The sequence below is a fragment of the Sinohyriopsis cumingii genome, chromosome 18, assembly GCF_028554795.1.
Source record: "Sinohyriopsis cumingii isolate HCF-2022 chromosome 18, ASM2855479v2, whole genome shotgun sequence".
Lineage (NCBI taxonomy): Eukaryota > Metazoa > Mollusca > Bivalvia > Unionida > Unionidae > Sinohyriopsis > Sinohyriopsis cumingii.
Window position 1 is genome coordinate 45,965,882 of NC_142978.1, and position 24,765 is coordinate 45,990,646.

Here is a 24,765-nt window from a genome sequence, read left to right on the forward strand (position 1 = left end):
CGAAACTGTATAGCGCCACCTAAATGTGTGAGACTATTTGGATATGATTGGAGATGGTATGTACCTATGTACAATGGTTTGGAGATGATCTGTACATTTGGAAAACAGTTTGAAAAATTTGAGGGCTCTCCAGGGCAAAGTTTGAGGTGGATGGAGTGTGAATAGACTCTTGCATCCATGTGGAAGACTGAGAAAGTGGAAGACTATTCTGTTAATGCTGCCAACTTACAGTTTTATAGATAACATCATTTTCATGCTGACAATAACTAACATTTAAAAGCTTATTCTAATTAGTTGTGTAGAAATTACAGTCTTAAGGTAGCTCTGTATTATTCGAAACATGAAACTTATTTCTTGTTGGAAGAAGTTTTTTTTTTCTTTCTTATTTTCTTTATTTCATTTAGTGTTAACTGTTTCATATTACATGTGTATGAATCTCATGTCACAAAACTTTTACTATAATACATGCCATTTGCACATGGTGAAGTTAAATTGGAGACAAAATCATTGACTAGAATAAAAAGCTAAATATGAGACAACAGAAGGAAAAATGTTGAGGTTGTATTGAAGACAATAATAATAAAAGATCAAGTTAGTGAAAGGAAGACCTATGCAAACTTTTCCTGTAAAACATGAAGTAGCCTATACAATAAACCAAGCAACTTGACAAGCAGAATAATTTGTACATATGTAACTTAAGTGATTTTAGTTTTTTTGCCCGATTTGTAAAAAAAATAATACATTTTTTATAACTTCTCAGGTACATCCAGAAGGAAAGTTTGTGGTTGACCTTGATAAGAACATTGATGTCAATGATGTGACACCAAATTGTCGAGTTGCTCTGAGGAATGACAGCTACACACTTCATAAAATATTGCCAAATAAGGTAAATTTTCTTTGCATAATTTCCTTTTGCAAGAAGTCTGTGGTTTATTTATAGATTTGTTCAAAATGAGCCCATTTATTGTCTGCCTACAAAGCCTAGTCAAGCAGTATTGCCTACCCATTGTAGATTTTGTCAAATTGTTGCAATTCTTTTAATGAAAATGCTGCACTTTACAAATTTTAAAGACTAAATTTAGGAAAATCTTCATTTTTATGTGATAACATTTTTGAACTGGAGTTTTCTATGTGAAGACAGGTAGTGACAAAAGCAATAAAGCACCAGTATGATATACTGATGCATGGAATGTAGTTTCTGAATGTACAGAACAGTGTGTACATAATAAAAAACAATTCCTTTTGACTATATTTGGGTGAAAACTGGCCACAAACAGGTAGAAGAAAAAAATGTAGGCAGTTTGTGCATACCAATGTGTATGGTTTTTTGTTTTGGACAAAATGTTTAAGGAATTCAGGGTTAATGTATTTAAGGAATAGATACAATATTTATTAAAATGTGACCTATATTATGACTGCAAGAAGAGGCAATATGTTTGTATGAAAGTTTGTTACTTTTCACAATCATGTATCATTTCCTACAGGCTGCCTAATTGAAATTATGATTCCTGATCAGCATTCTCAGGTGTTGGCACCTGCATGCAAGACATGGATATCATTGGACATCAGCTTTGAAATTGAAGTTTGTTGAGCCTCCACCATATTTGTGGAAGGACATACACTGTTACCTATGCCTGTCCTGTCACTTTTGACAGACTTCATGGACTGAAATAAAATATATAATGGAATTTTAAATTAAACAATGATTGGTCAAATTTTATTTCATCATTTTCTGACATTCTGCAGAATTATGGCCCATCTCTACACGGTTGCTTTTATATTGATTTAATGGATTGAAATCAAATTTGGTATGAGGTTGTACATTTAGAAGATCTACAGACCTGCCAGCTCTTACAATTTTGCCACAAGTCTTACAAAAATTACCCTTAATATACGGACTTGCGGCATAAAAGCAAAAACTACTGGAAAATGATCATTGCCAAAAAATCAAGAAAATATATTCATCCATGTTTGATTTGGATGTGGGTTTCTTATTAGAAGTAGTGAGATTGGTCAGGGAACCAGACTAACTTTACAGCAGCACATCAGATGCTTTAAACTGCACCTGTTTGTTGATGCAAAGCATCTGCATAATGAAACTGTTGATCATAGAACGATTTTTAGAATGGCATCCTTGAAACGATGCATGCTTAAGACCAAAGGGAAAATAAGCCTTTTCAAAGGAGTTAATAATCAACACAGGAATGAAAAAAGGAATATTCTGATTCTTGTAAATAAAATCTGGAAGGGATACAATTATGTTTATTGGACATCACATGCCAATTTGAGTATGACTCGTGGCAGGAAATATGATTGCTGTCATCATGTGAAATGGAAAAGGAATTTCCAAAAATTACGTCAGGTTGAGAGACAGCAACAAGCCATTGAGCTGCATAGAGTTTGGAACTATACTGTGTGTACTGTACTAGTGATAAATAAAGTCTATGCGTACTTTACAAACTTTTCAGTTGAACATATTGTTTATCGTTGCTGCATCACAGGGGTTAGAAAAATTACTTTTCCAGCAGCCCGGGACAGGTTGAAACTATAACTCAGAGAAAATGTGACTTATAATTTGAAACTCTTAAGATCTTTTTGTGTGGAACCGCTTGCAAATCTCAATTCTACTGCTGAGCACATTTGTTATCATTATTTTTCTGTTGGAACCAAATTATTCCATTGTAGTGAATGTCATTGTAACAAGAGTTGTACATGATTTAGGCATACAGTATTTGTTTATTATGCACCAATGATGATGCAACTTTTTTGCCCGTGATGATGTTCCAGCTGAGAAGATCTTGGACTTTTCTGGGGTTCCTAAACTTGCTCTGTGATGGTCAGGATTGTGCTGATGTGCCAATAAAAACTATACATACATGCACTACTCATTTTCAACTGGATCAGTGATTGCTTGCTAAATAGTTATCCACTTTTCCTGGTATAAAAGCTGCTTTTACAAGATATTAACATTTTTTCACCAGTTGTTGTATTGACTTAGCCCTGCATTTTCAGTTATCAGCTGGCTAATTAAAAGATAATTAGAATGTTGCACATGCACACACATACATGCTTGTAATGAAGGGTTACATGTGATAGCATTCTTAATTTACCATTAGTTGCTGACATGCAGTCTTTAATTTTATATTACTTTGACAGGTGGATCCCTTAGTCAGTCTCATGATGGTGGAAAAAGTCCCGGACTCCACATACGAAATGGTGGGAGGTCTAGACAAGCAGATCAAAGAAATCAAGGAGGTTATTGAGTTACCTGTAAAACACCCTGAACTCTTTGAAGCTCTAGGAATAGCACAACCAAAGGTGAGATTCAAGTCATATTCTGAATTTAATTATCTGAGATTCAATAAATATTTTGAATTCATTGTTATGGGCTTACACATTTGTGGTTTTGAATTTAAAAATTCCTATTTCATGGATGCCTAAATTCCTTGTTTTGGAGTTGTTTCCTAGTGTTTTCATAGGTGAATTATTTGTTGGGCTTTATTTAAGAAAATTGGTTCCATGCAAATAATGGTGAATTCTCATTAAATAGTGTAAGCAGACTGTCTGAGGATATCAGCATTTAAAATATGTTTTATAAGGAAATGCTCAATAGTTTTGGATGGAAAAGAGTTGCAGTTGTTGTGGGTTTAATGCCATTTTTAGTATTAGCAAAAGTTGACGTTAGTTTGAATACACACTATTTTAAGATTACTGAACTTTTGATAATTTAAAACCATACAACCTTAAGAATTAGAAAACTAGCTTAAATTAGCTTAAATTACAACAATAGCAGTTTTTTGGTATTACAGATTTGCACTAAATAACTGTTCCTTCCATTTTCCCACTTTTTAAAGACTAAATAGAAAACCATGGACTGGCTTTATTTCATTAAGTCACACTTGTATCCTTACCTTTTTATGGTGTGAATGAAATACTTCACCTCTGAAAGAGTCTCTGAGGTAATCATAGTGATGCATCCCAAATTGGTCAGATTTTGGCAGATGAATATTGAGCTGGATGTACGAAAAACAAAATGTATAAAATGATTGGTGTTGAAAATAACACTTGATGACATTTCAGCACCCAATGAAATACCTGAACTTTTAATTTTTAATGTTATTCCTGCAATTTTCTAGGGTAAAAGTTGAAGAAATTCAGTTTCAATAACCTGAAACTATTGCTTATTCCACTGTTAGTGATGACATGTCATCTAGTCATTGTGATGTCTTTAAAGTTATTATGATGTAATAGTAACCACAGGCTTGAAGGCAGTTCAAAATGGCCATTATTTGCAGCCAGATTTTTTTCTAACATGCAGTGCAAAAGACATGGTATTGTTCCAAATAACTATTGCACCTATTTATTTTTATACTGTTAAAATCTCACATATGCATTGAATGGAAGACTTTTGTCAACCAGTCTGACTGATTCATTGACTTCTTAGGACATTACATAGTTCCCAGAGCTTTTTCAAGAAGTCCTTATGTCATTTGGTTATGATATCGAGATCCTGTTACAGACACAGAATGCCGCTCAGGTCTTTATTTTGATTGATCAGCAGCAGCTGTTTTCTTAAGACACTCAAACCTGGCATCATCTGATACTACAGGGTTGTTGTCAAGGCTGATCACAGTGTCCATTGAATTGATCTCTTCAGACTGATTATCAGGTTGATCATTCTACTCAATATCATCAGTAACGCTATCTGAATCCAATTCTTTTCACACATTGGGATTACCATCATCCAGCTTTGAACTGGTTTCAGCAACCTTGCTAAGACTCAGTGGATGAGTATGCAGTTGAATTTTTGATGATTAATTCACATTCATTACTAATCCCAAGAGATGCATCCACTGTATCTGCCATATTTGAGTCATGAGATACATGGGTCATTTCATCATTCATCAGCTGATTAAGTGATACAGAGTTTTGATCATCCTAGTCAGAATTTGCTGCCTAACAATCATATGTGCTCAAAGCACTTGCCATGGCTGTCTCAGATATAGATGACGATTTCTCTTACCTATGATTAATTTCCTCCCTTTGTAGAGGTCATTATAGTAGCCTCATTGCTTAGAATGAAAAATAATCAACTTGTACAGATGATCCTTTAGGGAAAATAAAATATCTTGAACAAATAATCTTGGCTCAAGGTTGCCTAATTGACTAAAGGGATTTACAAAAGAAGAATTTCAACTGGATAATTTATTGCATTTAAAAATTTATATTTAACAGAACAAATCTGATCCTGCCTAATTTAGAAGGAATGTTATATAAAATGATAAATATCTGATTTGCTATAAATACCATATAAAAGTTATTACTTCATTTTTAATACAGATTTTATTGCCTTGATTACATAAGCAGAAAATGACATATATGCACAGTACTCCAATTATTACAATGCTGTCCATGGGAGTTGTAAAGTAGACCACATTATAATGAAGTACATACTACATGTCACTACTGCATGATGTAATGACCATGCCCACCTTATTTAAGTTTTTAAAGTCATTTATTGGTATGTTACATAAAGGTTGGCTGGTAAGACTGAATGTAACACAGAACACTATTATCACTAAATAACCTTGTAGTTTTTAATTTGAAAAGAAAACAAAAAATTGAAAATGTATGTTTCAAATACATTTACCTTAAATAATTTTTTTATTTCATAGGGTGTACTTTTGTATGGTCCACCCGGTACAGGTAAAACCCTGCTAGCCCGAGCAGTTGCCCACCATACAGAGTGTACCTTCATCAGAGTATCTGGCTCAGAGTTGGTGCAGAAGTTTATTGGAGAAGGTTCAAGAATGGTTCGAGAACTTTTCGTAATGGCTAGGTGAGCTGAGTGTGCATTTATGTTTGTGTAATAGAATTATTTGGAGTGCCTAAAAGAGTATTATTTGAGAGTTACAGAAAAGGAAGAGGAGAGAGGGCCTGTCACCTAACGATTTCCACTTTATTTGCTACCTTCTCATTTTCCTTCTTCCCTTTTTCTTTTGATTACTTTTTTATAATCTTTTATGCAATGAATAATGAGAAAGATAGTCCAGGTCCCTATAGATACAAATACAGTTATAATCAGGCTGACTTGATACATGTGTATCTTAGCTTGTTTAAGGAAAGTAATGTTTTTCCTTTCTTGAATTCACCTTATTAATAATATCAAAATTTGTCCATTAGTGCTCTCTTAAATGTCACTTTTTAATATATTTCATTTTGATATTATTGATCGTAACATGTATGGGAGATTACTATTGGGAACAAGAATTCCAATTTGGACAAACTAGCCCAGCAAAGATGATGCAGAGAAAATTGTCTCAAAATTCAAAATTTTGTTCTTTTATTGTTTTCAAGATTGGGCTATTTACATACAAGTTTACTTGACAGCAATGATATTTAATGTGTGTACTATATGTTTCTGGTTAGTAATTATTTTGTTATCATAATTTTATAATAATTTATCATAATCAGATGCACATAAACACAGTGAAAGTAGTCTTAGCAGTTTCCATTTAATCTAACCATTTAATGGCTGAATCAGTTCAATTTCATGAATGTTGAGATGAACATGCATATCTGTTCTGTGAAACTAAACGTAACTGATTTTGCTATACTACTGCTTCATTGCATTTTCAAGTTGGAAACAATATCATTCACATAAGAGATATCTAAAGCAATTGATACATATCAGGGCTGAGCAAAAAAAATTTAACCACTAGTCCAGGACAAGTGGTTTCATAAAATTCACTAGTCCCACCTTTCTCTTCACTAGTCCCACCTTACTCTTCACTAGTCCCACCTTACTTTTCACGGCTCCCAAAATGGTAATCACTTGCCGAGATTTGATGAGATGTATGTACTTAATCCATAGAAAAAAACAAACAAAATAATATACAACATAATTATTTCTTAAAAGAATTTAATTTTTCAAAAACATTGTTGTACATTTGGCTTCTTCAGGTTCATGTATATATGTTTTAGCTGATGGATTTGAAAATATGTCCATGTATATGTCTGCCACATGCACCCGCACTAAGCCAGCAGTTGACAGCTGTGTCTGGGTTAAAGTGCTCAAGCTTGTCCATTTGCAGAAATGCTCATTAGCATTTGTAAACTCTCTTGGTTTAAGGAATTCCTTAAAGAAGTCTTGATTAAGTTCATTGAACTGAATCCTCGTTCACACTCAGCAGTGGATGGGCTTATTACAAACATTGATTTCTAATAGTTTGCATAATTGACTGAGGCAAGGTGGAGTCTGTACTAAGAGTGTGCCAGTTTTGGATATTGTTTGCAGTAAATGCAAAACATCTTTCCTTCCGAGTCAATATATTCAAGCCAGGGATGACAATCAACCCAATGTGGCTAAAAATTTCTCTTTCTCTTAGTAGCATCGTATTTGACATTTTTTCCATCATGGATTGCTGCTTATGTCTCTTTGGAGAAATAGCTACTGCACACTTAGTATCCGTCTTACGTTTTATCCCTCCATTTTCAAACAAATTTACCTTCTCCAAATCGCCATTATTACCTTCCTTGTGAAAATAATTTAGCAAACTCATTTTATCCACTTGCTTGACAACTACTTCTAAAGTGATCCTAACATCAATTTTCTCTTTTAAATACAAACTGAAACAGCTCATTAACTGGCGTAATTGTTTTGCTTCACACAATATCGCACATGGAAGTTAATCATCTGTATAATCAGTTATAAATTAAAGAATCATTACTGTCATTTAATCAGTTCATAAAGGAAACCAACACTGATGTCGGTAAAGTACCTTTCATTAATTTAATTACACTGACTCGCTGGAGTAAAATCATAGTGAGCTGCTGGTTATGATCTAGATTGAGTAAACTCATTGCAACAAAACCGCTTACAACACTGCTAATTGAATATACTGGCTTTCTTTTGTTTGACGTGTTTTGATTTGCCGATAATTTGGTCGCTTAGCTCAATATGCAGTCAAGCTGTAACAGGATGTAAATGTATACACGAAGAGGGGTAGAATTGAGTAGTCAGTACGCCCGGAGGGCATGATTGGCCAAATAAAGGTAGATATAGTGATTAAAGCACAAAAATAAGGACTAGCCTGACTTTTTTTAAAAGCACTTGTCCCAACCTAGCGACTTGGAAAATTTTACTTGCCCGACTTCAAAAATGACTAGTTCGGGACGTCGGGCTATGGGGTTTGCTCAGCCCTGCATATGCTACAAAGATTTTGATTTTGTCATATCTACATAGCAACACAGTTAATAATTGGCCAATTTCAGAAATGAAAATAGTGGTAAATCTTGTCCCACACAAAAGTGTCAACCTTATGTTTTTGTACAGTTTTGTAGGAAATTATTTCTTTGTACTTTTGGACATAAAAAGAAACAAATACAGTGTGAAGCCCCTATAACACGGTAGTTGGAAGCCATAGAACATGACCGTGTTATGGACTGATTCGTGTTATAAGCAACCAGGTCAGTTAGCTGAAGAAAATGATGAATTTACCCCAGAGAAAATTGCAGGGTGGGTAGGTAATAAATATGGCACAAAAATATGTGCTTTGTTGGTACAGTTACCATTCATGTATGAGAAAAATATGTATATATGAAATTTCGGGAGCCACACCACAACTGTGTTATATCTGAATTCATGTTATAATGGAACGTGCTTTAGTGTGGTCACACTGTATTTATGGCATCCAAAAGTAAAGTAAAAATAGTAGTTGTTGGGGCAAGTTCGGCAGGAGGATTGTTATACCAAGAAACTAGATATGTGTTGAAACCTGTCCATAAAGGACACCGAAAGGGTCATACAAATGTCTGTTGTGGACAAATGTCCTTATGCAGAGCTACACATAGAATACAAAGTAATAAATGGGATCAATAAAAATTAAATGTCCAATGTCTACAACATAAATATCATTATTGAGCTGATGGACTGTCTTACTATTTGCTGCCAGCTGATTGCTAAGCTATTAGGTCAGTATTAGAAATTTGCTTCTTGTGATGTTTGCTAAGACTGATTTCATGGTGTTCTTACAAACATCACTCATACTACTATGCAGTTTCTATCCATAATTTTGCTCACCAACCATTGATGAATATATTTCAATTTTAACCTTCTGTAGTAAATTCTTTGTACAAATTATAGATGACTATATGAAAAGGTATTTTGCAACAGTAAAATGAATCAAAGTACAGGTATACTCAATTTATGTGCTTTCATTTTAGCAGCATTTATATTGAATTCAATTTGTACCAGTTTGCTCCTTTTTATGCTTGCTGTTAATGGTCTCATGTGTTGAATTTTATATGCAGCTGAGGTATATGCATGTAAATTACTTTGATTTACACCAATCTTGACTTATGCCATAACCTCAAGAATGCATCCATGGCAAAATCCAGCATCATCTTTTCTGAAAGTTAATTTGTGATTTGTAAATTAATTGTAAATGCTTGTCAGTTTCATTTTTAGTTTTAAATTTTAAATGTATTCTTCTTTACATAGGGAGCATGCACCGTCTATCATCTTCATGGATGAGATCGATTCCATAGGCTCTTCTCGACTAGAAGGAGGCTCAGGAGGTATGTATTTTATGCAAATCTGTAACAAGTTACACAGTGGAGGTATGCATTTGATGGAAAACTTTAAAAAAGTTACACAGTGGAGGTATGTATTTCATTGAAAATTTTAAAAAGTTACACAGTGGAGGTATGTATTTCATGAAAACTTTGATGAAATATACTCAGGAGGTATGTATTTCATGGAAAACTTTAACAAGTTAAACTTGCTTGAATCCACCCTTCAGCTTTTGTAACAACATATTTTATTCTGGCTGTTGTCTTGCTTATATTGGCAAATGATGAGATTTGGGTATCATTTTTTCAGACAATAAAGACAGCAGTGGAATCAGAGCTATATATAAGCATTGTATTTACTCATACAACAAAGAAAAATTAAGTAAAAATGCATCAGTAAATTTTTAATGTGTTCATTTTAAGAGGAATAATATCACTTTTAAGTATTTATTTCAAATTGCTCATACAGTTGACAAAGATATTCATAACATTACTTAAACATGTCTCTCCTAAAATTAGTATACTGTACTAAATAGTGTACGAAGACTTAATAGTGGTCACCAAACAGACCAAAATTGGCAATGGGAGAGAAATTTGTGTAAAGTAAGTGCCTATCACAACCACATCATTTAAAGTCACTAAGTGGGATATTACAATACATGTACAGTTATTTATTGTGCCTTTTGACCCTACATCTTCATGTACTTAATAAAATGTATCCCTTATTGTTGAACATTTATATATACATATGAAACACTAAAAGTCTCTCCTTTGAATATGTTCCCCAATCACATTACATTAGGAATATTAGCATGCTACATCACAAATCCACCCTTACTGAAATATGAGAATCATCTTATCCTATTTTAAATAGACAAAGGGTATTAACTCTTGCCCATTACTTCCCCTTGGCACTCCTAGGTGTTCCTAGTTTTTAAGTTTGCTCCTGTAGAGAGCACCCATCATATAGTTCATATAGCAGATTTTAATGCAGGTTTATACAAACATTCTTCCAAATAAGACATAGCAGTGAAAGTGCTACTTAAGTGTATACATTGGCTGAGTGTAGAAGACATCCCCTTTTTTTTAAAATACAATTCTCTTCTTAATTTAATACACAACTTGGCAGCTGAAAAAATTGATGCCATTGGCATTTTGAAGAATTCTGCCAATCATTATGACTCGGCTACTACCTGTACAGAGTTATTGGAGAGCCTATCAAACATTCTTGAGAATAGTCTTATAGATGACCTGCAAAATTCATCATTTGTGGCAACAATGGCAGATGAAAGCACTGACATAGCCAACAATAACTGCCTTGTCATATATGCTCACATTATTTCTGATGACATGAAACCATCAACAACATTTTTACCAAATATAGAATGTTCACATGCTTCTGGCAAGGGAATTGCCTTTATTGGTTTAGTCACTTTTTTTTAAAACTACTGAAAACTGATCATTGGCTTGAATAAGACTCATAGGTTTCGATTTTGACTCAGTTTTTTGCCTTGATGAGTCAAGTTACTTACGTGAAGCCATTTGTTTATAAAACACTGTGAATGTAACTTATTTATCTTGACAGGCATTTGATTCATGCTGATATAGCTGGTTTCAGCTATTGAAGTTTCTTGTTCTCATTGTTTAGTTCTTATCTGTTCTTTATTTGTGATATTTGTTGAGGTTAATCCATAAAATACCTAAAGATTTGCAAACTTTGACAGACAAAACCACAAATTTAAGTGCTCACAAAAATATCTTTATCAAAACCATGAAAATAAATGATGTTACTGTATTTGTCTGCAGTTTTGGCAGATAAATGTACAAACAAGAATCTACTTACACAATTTTTTTTCTTTAGGAGACAGTGAGGTACAGAGAACTATGTTAGAGTTGCTTAATCAGTTGGATGGTTTTGAACCTAAACAGAATATCAAGGTAAATTTCTCATCCTTCTTTCTCTCTTATGTGAATATATCATCTTCCACCCTGTCTGGCAGATTTGTTTTTGTGAGATAAATCATGAAGTTTTATGATATTGTACCACTAGCAAAATTCTTTGACATTGTAAAAAATAAAGTTAATATTTATTAAAAAAAAGATATTTTAAGGATTTATTTATTGGTGATTTTTACCCTCTGTGATCACAAAACTATATGAGGCTCAATTTTCCTTGACACATATGCTGTGGGATTATTTTCATTAGATATAGAAAGTTCTGAATTTGTACCCATAAAGAGCTGTTTGAGATAACTTGTTTACATAACTGTTTTGAAATCCTAAACTTAACAAATGCAAATTTGGTAAGTGGTTTTTGTAATAGCATGTGGTTCATATAATAAGATGGTAATTGTTTCTTCATAGGTGGATTTTTGTGCAATTTTGAAGTCTTTTTCATTTTTAGGTTATCATGGCAACAAACAGAATAGACATTTTAGATTCTGCACTTTTACGTCCAGGAAGAATAGACAGAAAAATTGAATTCCCACCACCAAATGAGGAGGTAAAAGTTGCTCTTACATCTTCAATCACTGCTCTTGTGGGAAGCTGATTTTGTAAAACAAATATTAGGATCGGATTGTTACACCCATGCCAGTATTGATATGATTCATGATACACAACTTGTGCTCTGTCTGTATGGGTTCGAGTCTCGGATTCAGCCAATGTGGGTATGTGAGAAAGCTTGCCAGTAGCTTCTCATGGGTTGGTGGTTCTTTCAGGGTTTTTTCCCCCCGAGTTCTTCTTCCACCATTAATACTGGCTGCCATGTATAGCCTATCTTGTGCTGAAAAATGGTGTTCAACTCTACAACAACAACAACAACACAACTTGCGATAAATTATTGATGCATATATCAATTTGATGATCTTTGCATCATTAGAAGACCTGTCAGTTGTAGGTGGTGCCCTTATATATGTGTGTTGACATATTGGTTGTATTTCCAGTGTGCAGATTACAGATAGACATAGACTTAGCATCTGTTTATATGCCATTCTCACCCTTGACAAGATACCAAACTTACTTTCAAGCAGAATGCCAATTGTCAGTTATTTTAATTTAGCCTTTAGGTCATTTACTGCTGCCCAATTTGATCTAATGAATGGCTCATCGGGCTACCATGCTTGCATGAATGTTTTACAAACATCCTATTAACCAGTTTTATGTCCTCACTTAAATGTGAAGACTTGACTGTGTTATCTTTGAAACAAGAAATCGTGCAATTTCCTCACACAATGAAAATCTCATCCAGAATAAGTCTGGGTGTTGGAGTGGGCATCAATACCAGCAAAATCTATCACATTGTACTTTCTCCAGATGTAAAACAACTGCCACGGCCACAGGCTCTTGCTTTTGTTAGTAAAGAAGGAAAAACTATCGACAACACCTACTCTCATTCTGTTACAACAAATAAAAAATCGTGTGGTTTGAAATCTGCCCCTCATCAATTTTAATTTTATTTATCCTGTGGATACTTTCAGTAACAGTTTACATATCTGAACTCAAAAGGTGTTATTCCAATTTGCTCTCCTTATACGATTTGAATATTTTACAGATTATTTAAGAACCACTTTTGGATGAAGTTTCTTTGTTGCTTTGCGAATAGTTCTTGTTTGTCACGCAGGGAATAAGCTACACAAGTTCTGGTTGGTGGTTATTGTTAACCCTGGACTGGAACAAACAGTAACCACTAAACAGAATTCAATGTAACTTATTTCACTGTGTGTCACTCCAGAGGCGTACTTTTGAAATTAAAATCAAGTAGACAAGATACAAATCAAAAGAATAACTTTAAATAAAATTGTTTATTAAATGATGAGTAAACTTCTTCATTATACATGGGAATCACATTTGGAATGCCTAATTTATGCTTAACATGCAGTTGAAATAAGATAATTAGCATGTGGGGGGGGGAAGGCATTACAAACCACTTTGCCTTGTGTTAATTTGTAGAAGGCAAGCAGGTGTTTGTCGATAGGCTTTTCTTTTTTATGACAAAAATAAGTGCCTGTACCTGCAGCATCTGTCTTAGATGAATTCTCAATTTAAAGAATAAAAGGTAATGGACTAATTCAGTACTACTGAATATTAACATAACTTGTATAAGACAAGTATTATTTTATATCTTTTGTATCAATCATTGTATCGGTATGGCAAAAGTATCAATGAATTGTTTCACCCTTAATAAAAAATAGTAAAACTAAGAAACTATATTTAGTGCACTATGCTTTAGTATCAAATTAGAAAATACCTTTAAGTTTCACTTTCATGAAACTTATGAGCATGAGTACATACACAACTCTCTCACTGTAGCACACCCAGATAACTCACTCACTGTAGCACACACAGATAACTTATGGACTTGCTTATAATGTGGAGGCAGGCATGGATCGCATTTATCTTACAGAAAATACCCCCAAAATATGTATTATTTTAATGAGAATAAAATTGTAATGAAAAATTTGGAAATTAAACAATTGTTATATCGCTTATTTAAATGTTGAAAACAGTGGTAAGTGCCCAGAAACCTGAATCATCAACATGAAATTCACATCTTTCATCAGTGATAAATTTGGTTAAATTTTATTTTTAAAAAAATTTTCAGTACACTGTAAATATCAATAAATGGTGAAATTTTGATTGGTTAAAATGTTAGTAACCCCAACTGGTGGTAGTGCTTTAGGAAATAAATACTGATTAAACAAATTTCGTCAAGTGACATTCATGTTTTAGTTTTATCGTTTAATTCAGCTTCATTGTACTCATCATATAGGTGATGCCCACTCTTCTATTCAGATGTGAAAAGTGTCACTTGACCATCACAGCAATGGTCGAGTGTTTCCATGAGAACTTAAGTTCAAACTGTGTTTGGATCTCTACCTTGCAGAAGTATTGGTTGTATTGTTTAAATCAGTTAGAAGTTTACCTGCATTGTATTATCATATTAATTAGTCATTTATATAAATTCAGGTAATAGGCGTAAAATAAAAAATTAAAAACGTATGTAGACCCAACCTCCATAAGAATTAGCAGTCACAATAAGGTGTTAAGTCGACTCATTTCAGTTGACTAATCAAACAGTGAGAACAGTAAGTACATGTAACATGACTGAGGTATCCAACATTAATCGGTAGTTTATGATACTCCTTCGCAAATGTGGTCAGAGATAGCAAAGGAATCAAGCAAACAGTGTATTAGGTGCATGGAAATCCTACTTTCACAGGTAGGATTCATTATGGAGAATTGAATTTGAATGTTTATAGTGAACATAAAATTACCAAAGTGGTGCTCAGAGGTTTGCTCAAGGACAAGCTTAAATTTTGCAATAACTTTAAGTGAAATCACAGCATCAGTGTGTAACTAATATAACAATAAAAAATGTAAAACTTGAGTTTTGATGTTGTTGCTTCTCCAAAATACTATGACAGTCACTCTTTATTAAAATAAGGAATCTTGTTTTGTTCTGAAACCACACTAGTACTAGAGTATATCTGCATTCAGATGCTTGAAGTAGTGATGGAATACCCATTGTTTTATCTGGTATAGGCGTTGTGTTGTGTGTTTAAACTGCTTGGAGGTAATGATTTGATCGATCTTTCAGAGATTGAATATGTTGAAAATAAAGGTTATATGTGCAGAAAAGTAAAGAAATTCATTAGAAAAATCAATTTATTGACAGTTACTTCAGTGTGATTATTAAACAAGTGTTGAACTAATGAAGCTGCTGCCCACCCCCTTGATGCACGATTCCCTCGGTAATTTGCATCCTCACCTATGCAGTGTTCTATGTTTTTGGACCCCTTTGTGTGCGAGTTATCAAGGGAGGGGTATATAGTCAACACAAAGTTTGTCTTTCTGCATAATAAAACCAAAATAAACCTTGTCTTGAAATTGAGATTTACTGTAATTATGCAGTTGCAGTTTACAAATAATTTGCATGGAAAATTTTGAACTACCATTTATACACACTTATTAGTAGAATCCAACTGCAAACTGCACAGACCCTGATCTGCTATTGCATAATGTGTGATCTGGGTCTATATAGACCACAATCTTTTTGTGCATAATATGATGGCAGATCTGGGTCTGTGTAATTCAGTAGCTGGACTCAACTTGTAAGCAAGTATTTATGGTAATATTAGCATTCATTACATTAGGAGTGGACTGATTATTTTTGTTTTGCTTGCATCAGCAGATGGTGGTATGTGCATCACTTGTCTGGTCTTGTCAGCAGGCATAATGTTTCTGAATGTTGTATAGTATACACCATATTGAGTTTACAGGGAATTACATACATGAATACCTACCAAAGGTGTAACAATATATACCGGTAAATTGCAATACAAAATGCACTAAACAGTATACCATGATAAGAGTACAGAAATACTGATATACCAGGTTGTTTCTTCATCTACAGTAAAGTATCTATAACTAAATGAGTAGACCACTGTCTTCCATTAGGCTTAGCATCATTACCAACATGGCAGCTTCTAAGTATGAGATAATGAAGAACCCAAGAGTAGATAGTTCCGTTTGGAATCATTTTTCAATAAAAGAGAGTTTGGCACCAATACACTTGAGAAACCGCTCACTGTGTGTAATATATACAAAACTGAAATCAAATATACAAATGGAATGACAAACCTTTCAACTCATTTATGGTCCACCATTAGTGGCACAATAGCTGAAGGTTCCAGTAAAGACATAACAAACATTTTATATCGGCAACCAATGATTGTGGGTATCCTAGTTGCATAAATTTCATCACAAAGAGCTGCCATGTATGACATTTCCAGTTTCATCATTCACATTTATGATTACATAAGTTTTTTTAATACCTATTTTTCTTCCTTGTCATGATTATGCTGCATTATACGAACTTATTAATTTAAAATGTTCACCATAAGACCTTTCTGGTCAGGCAAAATAATGCTGCAACTCTTTAGCAAATTTTGCTTTTCCTGGTAGAAGTTTTCATTTGTGTTGCTTTATTTATTCTTTGCTAAATCATTTATGTAATTTTTTAAATTTTTATTGGGTGTTTTGGTGAAATAAAAAGCCACATGATTTTATTTTCTTGTTCAGATTTTATTTCATGCAAGAATTATTACAGTACAAAATAAGCAAAATCAACATTAGAATCATAAATGCTGCCAAAGACCAATACATATTGATTAATTTGCGATACAAATATACAGTATTGCTGTACATTGCAATACATTTTTTCCTGGCAACACTTACCTATAATACCTACATGTATATTTGGATATAGTAGCGGTATACTATTGTCACACTGTTCTTTAACTGGATTAGAAAAATTTGGAAGAATCCCTTTCTCCCTCAGTATTAAGCACATAAATATTAAATTTGGGAATACATACAGGAATCATTAAAAAAAAAAAAAATTCCAGTTTGCTATAATTAAATGGTCTAAAAAGAAGCATTTCCAGTTAAAAGATGATTTTTTAATAGATTTTATTTACATTTTGACCTGCATAAGCAAAGAATACTTAATTTGGCGTTATTCAACAAAATGGTAACAACTTCATTTTAATACTAATAATTGAAGAAGGTAAAATGACTCTTGGATAAGAATTTGGAAACTATAAATGGACCTTTACATTTTGTGAAGGATCTCTAATTTGAGCAAATAATAGATAAATCTGTCATATTATTAATTAGTGTTTCCCTGTGATGAAATTTGTCTTGGTTTACCATTAGCTTTATCAGCATCAGATAATTTTAATAAGGAGAAATAATTTTGATTGATTGAAGTTTAAAAGTAGTTATGTATAAATTCTGTTTCAATTTTTTTTACTATTTGTTGATATTTTCTATCAAGTAAATTATTCGTTCTCATTAAAATTAGAGTTGAGATAGGACAGTAATATGCAATCAATATGAATTACTAAGATATTATTAAACACCTATGTTGAATTACTAAGATATTATTAAACACCTATGTTGAATTACTAAAATATTATTAAACACCTATGTTGAATTACTAAGATATTATTAAACACCTATGTACATTTTTGTACAGGCAAGACTTGATATTCTGAAGATCCACTCCAGAAAGATGAATCTTACAAGGGGAATAAATCTGAGGAAAATTGCTGAAATGATGCCTGGTGCCTCGGGAGCTGAAGTTAAGGTAAATCTTACAAGTTGAACTGCAATCAACACAGGCTCAGATCTGCCATTGCATAATGCACCAGCAGATTGGGATCTGTGTTGTTCTGCTGATTACTCATAATAAACTTCGTAGACCCAGACCTGCTGGCGCATTGTGTATCTAGGTCTATGCAACTTGCAGTTGGACTTGACTTAAAAGTGAGCATATACAGTAATTCAGTGGTCAGAATGTTGGGTCTTCTGTTCCATTAGTATTGTCCACCTTAAGTCATGAGTTACTTAAGTCGTGAATCAGAATCAAAGCGAAGAAGTTGTTGATGATGCACATTGATAAATCTCTCATTTTAACACCTTTCTGGTCTTTGGTTCGATTCATTGAATGGATGTAATGTTGTCATCTCAGGCCCTGGTTTCAGTAAACATCACAGATTTCTTTGTGAAATTGAGGTACATACAAGAGTTCATTGCAGTGAGGCTAGAGGACTTAATAGCAGAGGAGACCCACCAACTACGATTTGGGCAGTAGGTGATTGATTTGAGGTTTACTGTGTATCAGTGCTGTGGACTTGTACAGTGTTTAAAAAATTATTTTACATTTTTTACTGAATTAATATTTGCAGTACTGTCTTTTTTGTAGTAGCTCAGCAAGTGGTAGATCTTACTTTTCTGCCTTCTTGTATTTAGTTAGTTTCTCAAGCCCCGTTGACAGTTTTAAGGCTTAATTTTTCATGTGTGAGGCAAGCTTTCAAACCTCACAGCATTATCTGTTTGCTAATTGAATACCATCTATACAATAATTTTCTGGTTGAGGCCTCCAAATCCTCGCATGAATGTTGGCTTAAATCATACGTGCAAACCATTACGCTTTTGGTGTAATTATTACGCTTTTTTCTCTCACTAAATTATGCCTTGCATGTCAGTGTATTTGGATTACGCATTTTCTGTATGTCCCCCTCCCAAAATATTAATAATTTGTTTTCTTATTTTCATTAACATACCATTAATCTTTCAGACCGTATTCTAGAAAAGATGGCTCTACGTAACTACGACATACGAGTACGCTTGCATGCACTTTCCTAACAGTATTATGTTCTATTTATAACAGATGCCCTATTTCCAAGAAACATGCTGGTTTTACTTTCAAATTTTTTATCTCGGTTTTTATTTATAGCAGCTGTATGGCTTAGTTAGTAGAGAACAGACTGGTTTTCTAATTTTTAATCTTTGCTTGTAGATTCTTTGCTCTAATTCATATCAGATACAGAACCAGTTTGTAGGTATTTGGCGCTAGAAGTCAAGTCAGATTTATTCTGTTAGATGCGTGTGTTAGAGCAGAAATGTTTTTCAGCTAATTTCACAGATGGATTAGAAAAAGACGAAAAACCGATTCAAAGATGTATACATGAATTATGCAATACAGTGTTCCATTCTAGGGCAGCTTCACGCCCACTGCAGACTGTGTGGAAAGGATTTTAATATTGGTCATGATAGTAAAACAAAGAAACCTTGAATTAGCTCATTTTACTAACTCCAATACTAAGGTAACTTGTGTCTTCTTTTTTTCAAGCAGAACTAACAGATGCAGTGGCATTATTTGTGAAGTTCTTAATAGAACATGGACTACCCCAAGCAGTAGAAGACTACTTTGGTTTCCTGATTCCAAAATTGCAGAAAATATGCATCTGCAAGAACAAAATCATCGGATCTTTTTAGGTGTTTAGCAGAAGATAATTCACTTAAAATTGCAGAAGCCATGAAAATTGGGCCATTTAGTATTGCAACAGACAGGAGTAGTGATTGTGTCAAAAAGTTGTATCCAGTCTGTAAGAGACTTTGACAACAAAAAGGGCAAAGTCATAGTGCTCTTCTTTCGTTACCAGAATTAACAGTAGATTCCACGGGAAAAAAACATTTTTTATTTGCTTGATAATGCTTTGAATAAACATAAGTTGGCAGAACTGTATGGGGTTTGCAGCTGATAATGTATCAGTGATGACTGGAATTCATAAAGGAGTTGCATTCTATAATTTGAAAAATGTCTCCATCCATGTACATATCAGGTTGTCCCTGTCATATGATGCACTTTGCTGCAAGAAAGGCTGCTGATAAATGAGAAGGAGAACCCTGAAGTATCGAGTTGGCATTCTACCTGAAAATGTACTTCATGCAGAGGGGCCCCGAGTGGCTGAGTGGTCTTAAGTGCTTTCCATTATGGATTGCTGCCATCTCACCTGTGTCTGCGTGGGTTTGTGTCTCGGATTTGGCTAATTTGGGTATGTGAGAAAGCTTGCCAGTAGCTTCTCATGGGTTGGTGATTCTTTCCGGGCTTTTCCCATGTTCTTCCTCCACCATTAATACTGGCTGCCATGCATAGCCTATCGTGTGCTGAAAAATGGTGTTAAACCCTACAACAACAACAGCTTCATGCAGACAGAGTTGATGTGCAATGGCACCTTATTTCCCAGCTAAAAGATCCAGTAACTGGAATATACATATATTTTCTCTTTGTCAGGTTATGAAAAGAATATTGGTTCTTTACCATTCTAATGCTGACTGTGAGAGATTTTTCAGTATTGTTAACAAAAATAAAACTGAATTCAGATCCAGACTCTGTAACCTAGCACATAGATCTCTACTGGTGTGCAAAACATGCATAATCTCAGCTGGTACAAAGCGTTTTGAAATGCAATATGAGAGACTGTTGCTTTCTAAAATTCAGAGTGCTATATATGAAAATTTGAAGCAGTAATTGATGTTAAAAGACAAGAAGGGGTAAATAAATCATTTTGTACATATGCTCATTAAATTTTTTTTTGTTACATGTGGATTACTCTTTTTCTGCTCGGATTACTCTTTTGTCCACTTGGATTACACTTTTTATCGCCAGGGGTTGGCATGTATGTTAAATGTTCAGAAGTTGCCAAAACTAATTAACATTATTAGCTCTGCTGGCTATAGATTAAATAAGCTTATGAGATAGCCAGTTGTCCTTTATAAATTTTCCTTCCATTAGCCCAAATTTGTTATTGGTACTCTTCCTAAACTAGTTTGGAATTGTGCTATAACTTGTCACTAGAAAGGTGCCAACTTTTTAATAGATATGTACTTAAAGGTTGACTTTTAAATGATTAGGATGGAAATTTAACATCCATTGCAAATAATGGCTTCATCATAGTTGATTATGTTGCAGTCTCTTCAGAGTTGTTTTCCTTTCTTACAATGTCTTGTTCATCTTGAATGAATATATTGCTGATCTTTCTTCCATCTTGAAAATCTTGTTATCACTAGTCCTTCAGAATTGATTGTCATATCAACACAGTGTTAGCACCAAATGGCTTCTTATATCTAGCAGGCCCTAAAGCAAGTGGTATCAATGTTATAGCTGATCTGGCTGTTATTAGAAGTCTTATTGTCAGTACTCCTTATGAATGGATGGTCACATTCACATGGGTTTTCACACACAAGAAAACACTTTTAAAAAAAGATGTCTAATTGTTTCTGAATGAAAATGGTGCTGATCTTACACTATGTATGGCCTCCACATTGGTTGATTTGAAAGAATATCAGATGGTTTCGGTACTCAGCAGTTAAAAATAAAGAAATGGTCTTATCTTGAATCCTGTTTTTTTTATGACATTAGAGTATCAATCAGTTCCTTCAAGGGACTTGTTTCTTTTTGTGCTGTAGATGTATTAATAAAAGATATTATTGCTTGAAAAAAACTATTTAAATTTAGCTGGAATTTATTATTAATAGAAAGTTCTAAAATAACCCAAGAGCAGAATTAGGTTTTAGGTTGGTGGAACAAAAATAGCTTAAAACTATGAAACTCTTCAATCCCCAAAATGCATCTTTCCTGCTGTCTGTGACAGAAAATCTAAATTCTTTTCCCACTTTTTTCTTTCTTTACTGAAATTAATGTCTTCTTCATATGCCAGCCATATGAAACTTTTTTATATTAGAAGTATTCTTTGTATGGAAGAGACAATAATAAATTGTTAGCCATTCCCAATTTTATTGTTTCCAATGAAAAGATTATTTAAATCAGTGGGTAAGTATTTTTGGAAAAACTTCGAAATTTACTTTCCTCTGCAATCTACTCACCAATGAGAGAGTGGCTGATTGGTTTAAAGCACTCACTTTATCAATCACTGCCATCTCACCTCTATGAGGTAATTGTATGGTATTACCTCAGGTAGGTAATTATATTGCATTTAGAGGGGTACAATGTTGTGGCAAGGGGAGATAATTATATGGTATTTAGATGGGCACAGTGTTGTGGTAAGCAGAGGTAATTAGATGGAATCTTGGAAGAGTTTTCTTCACATAGATACTATTTATTTGACTACTTGATACATAGCCGGAAAGAAGAACATTTTTTGGGGGTCTTTTTGGGTAGGTTGGACTCAAAAGATTGTGGATATTTTTTCGAAACATTAATCTGATCAGGTAAGTATTCTTCGAGAAACGTAATTTACTATAAAACTTCCTTTCACAGTACTTGGCAACAAAGAATTTTCCAGTGAACATTCAGCAGTCATCAAGAATTAAAATAACATCATAATATCTTAAGAAAAACGCAAGAATTTCCTAAAAGCTGAGGAATTCCTTGACTATTTTTTTTGTTCTAGACAAAATAAAAGATTTATGTGGGGTACAATTTTGAAAACTTTATATTTTTTTTTTGTCTTTTCTTCTGTCTCTACATTTGCAGATTGTAAAAAAAAATCTGTTTTTGTAATGTATAAATTAATGGATTATGTCAGCCCACAAATTCATTCATGTCTCACACCCTTACATGTGCGTATGTCAATTGCAGGGTGTGTGTACAGAAGCTGGTATGTATGCCCTCAGGGAGAGGAGAGTTCATGTTACTCAAGAGGATTTTGAATTGGCTGTTGCAAAGGTATTTTCATCATGTCTTTTATTTGTCAATTGTCATAATCACAGTAAACATCTGTTGAGTTAAAGCTGACATCTTCCTTCTAAAATCTGCCACAAATCCTGATCATATATAGTCCTCTAAAAAGATTTAGTGTACAGGGGGATATTTTCATGTGGTTTTTTCTTTCTTTTTCTTTTCGCAACATGGTTAAAAAAGACTAAATTTATTATTGTGGAAAAAATAATAATAATTTAAAAAATGGGGGAAAAATTCTATGCATTGATTATCTGAAATAATAAACTCAATGAAAAATTTCACATGAATGCACATTATGTGAATAAGCTTTTGTGTTTGTTTTTGTTTTCCCTGTTTTGTTGTTTTTGTTTTTTTATAAACTAGATGCTAAAAAAGAACTTGTATAGTAGCATCTGAACATACTATCATCAATAAATTGTATTGGTTTTCTGATCAGTAGGTGTTATATACTCCCTAATTTTAATGGGCCCTGGGTGACTGAGTGGTCTAAGGTGCTTGCTTGCCTTTACTCACATATCTCACCTCTTTGTGAGTTCGAGTCTTGTCTCAGCTAATGTGGGTACGTCAAAACTCTTGTCAGTAGCTTCATATGCATTGATTGGTCTTCGAGGTTCTTCCTTCATCAAATATGCTGTCTGCCATGTTCAGCTTATCATATGCTGAAAATTGTGTTAAACCCAACAAAACAAAACCAAATCATAGATTCAGATTAGCAAGAGTGCTTGACATGGAACATAATTATATCACGGCTATTTTCTAGGACAAATAACAGTTACTTCCCTTATAGTAATGCTTAAAAGAAGGAAACAAATTGTCAATTTTAATTTTTTTCCTTCAGAATTTTATTTCTACCTTTAGAAGTTGAATAAATAAATTAAAGTCTAGTTTTATTGATCTACTTTTCATCCTAAATTTGATTTTATGCAGTGCCATAACAGGGGCATTTTATGGTTGTTGGGACAGGATAATTTGTTGGTGATTTTTTAAAATATTCATCTCTTATCTGATTGTATGTGTATTTGAGAACAGAGTCTGTGATCTTCAGCCTGTGTTTTTCAATACTTGTTTAGCTAATATTTAATACATAATTAGTGATAAGGTAGGTTTTCCTATACATTTCTGTGTAATTGTTCCTGGTATTGAACTAAGAGTAACACATTAAGAAAATGTACATCATCCTATACATTTATTTAGTAATTTTGGATTTCTTGGATCATTAGCTTTATACAAATATCAGTTTTTAAAAAAAGAAATAAGATTAAATATTCAAGCATTTCACAAGCAATCTTGATTAACTATTTACAATTCCAGATTATTCCATAGGGCCTTAGGCCCTCCTTTAGACCCTCCATGTGATATTGAAATAAGACCTCAGCAATCTTCCCTCATATAAGGCTTATGCCCTCCACACCCCCCATAATTTCCATTCCTCCCAGATTATTTAGTCTATTTTGTGTTTGATCAAAATAAGTTTTGTAACCAGCATCCCAATAATATATGTTTTACTGTTCTTACAAATATTTGGCATGCTTCCACAACTGTCTTTACTTTCATTTCAGGTTATGCAGAAAGATTCAGAAAAGAACATGTCTATAAAGAAACAGTGGAAGTAACTTAAAATTTCATGTCAGGAATAACTGATGGAAGTAATTTTCAAACAACCAAATCTGGAAGCTTTTCATAGTATTTTGAAAGCATCCTTTCTCTTTTTCAGTAATTTGAAACATCAGATAAAACTATGAACATATATATTAACTTCAGGTAGAATTTTTTTTATTTGAATGGTAAGACTTGACCTTCACTTTGGACTAAGCATGGTTGTATATTTGTTTAATATAAAAATAAAGTTCTGCTACTCTTTTTTGAAGATAATCGTCTTTTGTTTTTTTTTACAAATCAAAATGTATGCGATTATGTCATCTCACAGTTTCAACTTTTAATTTGTTAATAGCATTATGAGTCTCATTTACAATCGCTTCAGCATCCTTATTTAATTTGTGTCAAGATGTTTTTTTATAAATTTTTTCAAGAGTTGCATACAGGAGGTATATACATCCTTTTGCTGTTTACAGTACTGGCTGACATGGCTGTATGTGGAATCATTTGGGTGATGGTTGAGATTTTTTAGGCTTTTCCTG

At 33.5% G+C, this 24,765-nt stretch overlaps 1 protein-coding gene across 1 annotated transcript in view; it reads left to right on the forward strand.

The window, feature by feature from the left end:
• Positions 1 to 24,499, forward strand: part of LOC149776556 (26S proteasome regulatory subunit 8) — a 45,525-nt gene extending 21,026 nt beyond the window's left edge. Inside the window, exons 5-13 of the mRNA XM_089941015.1 lie at positions 761 to 886; positions 3,157 to 3,318; positions 5,676 to 5,839; positions 9,503 to 9,579; positions 11,435 to 11,511; positions 11,978 to 12,076; positions 17,615 to 17,725; positions 22,526 to 22,612; positions 24,187 to 24,499. Coding sequence (XP_089797141.1) covers positions 761 to 886; positions 3,157 to 3,318; positions 5,676 to 5,839; positions 9,503 to 9,579; positions 11,435 to 11,511; positions 11,978 to 12,076; positions 17,615 to 17,725; positions 22,526 to 22,612; positions 24,187 to 24,240 — 957 coding nt within the window. The 3' untranslated portion in view covers positions 24,241 to 24,499. The remainder of the gene's footprint in view (positions 1 to 760; positions 887 to 3,156; positions 3,319 to 5,675; positions 5,840 to 9,502; positions 9,580 to 11,434; positions 11,512 to 11,977; positions 12,077 to 17,614; positions 17,726 to 22,525; positions 22,613 to 24,186) is intronic.
• Positions 24,500 to 24,765: the final 266 nt, after the last annotated feature.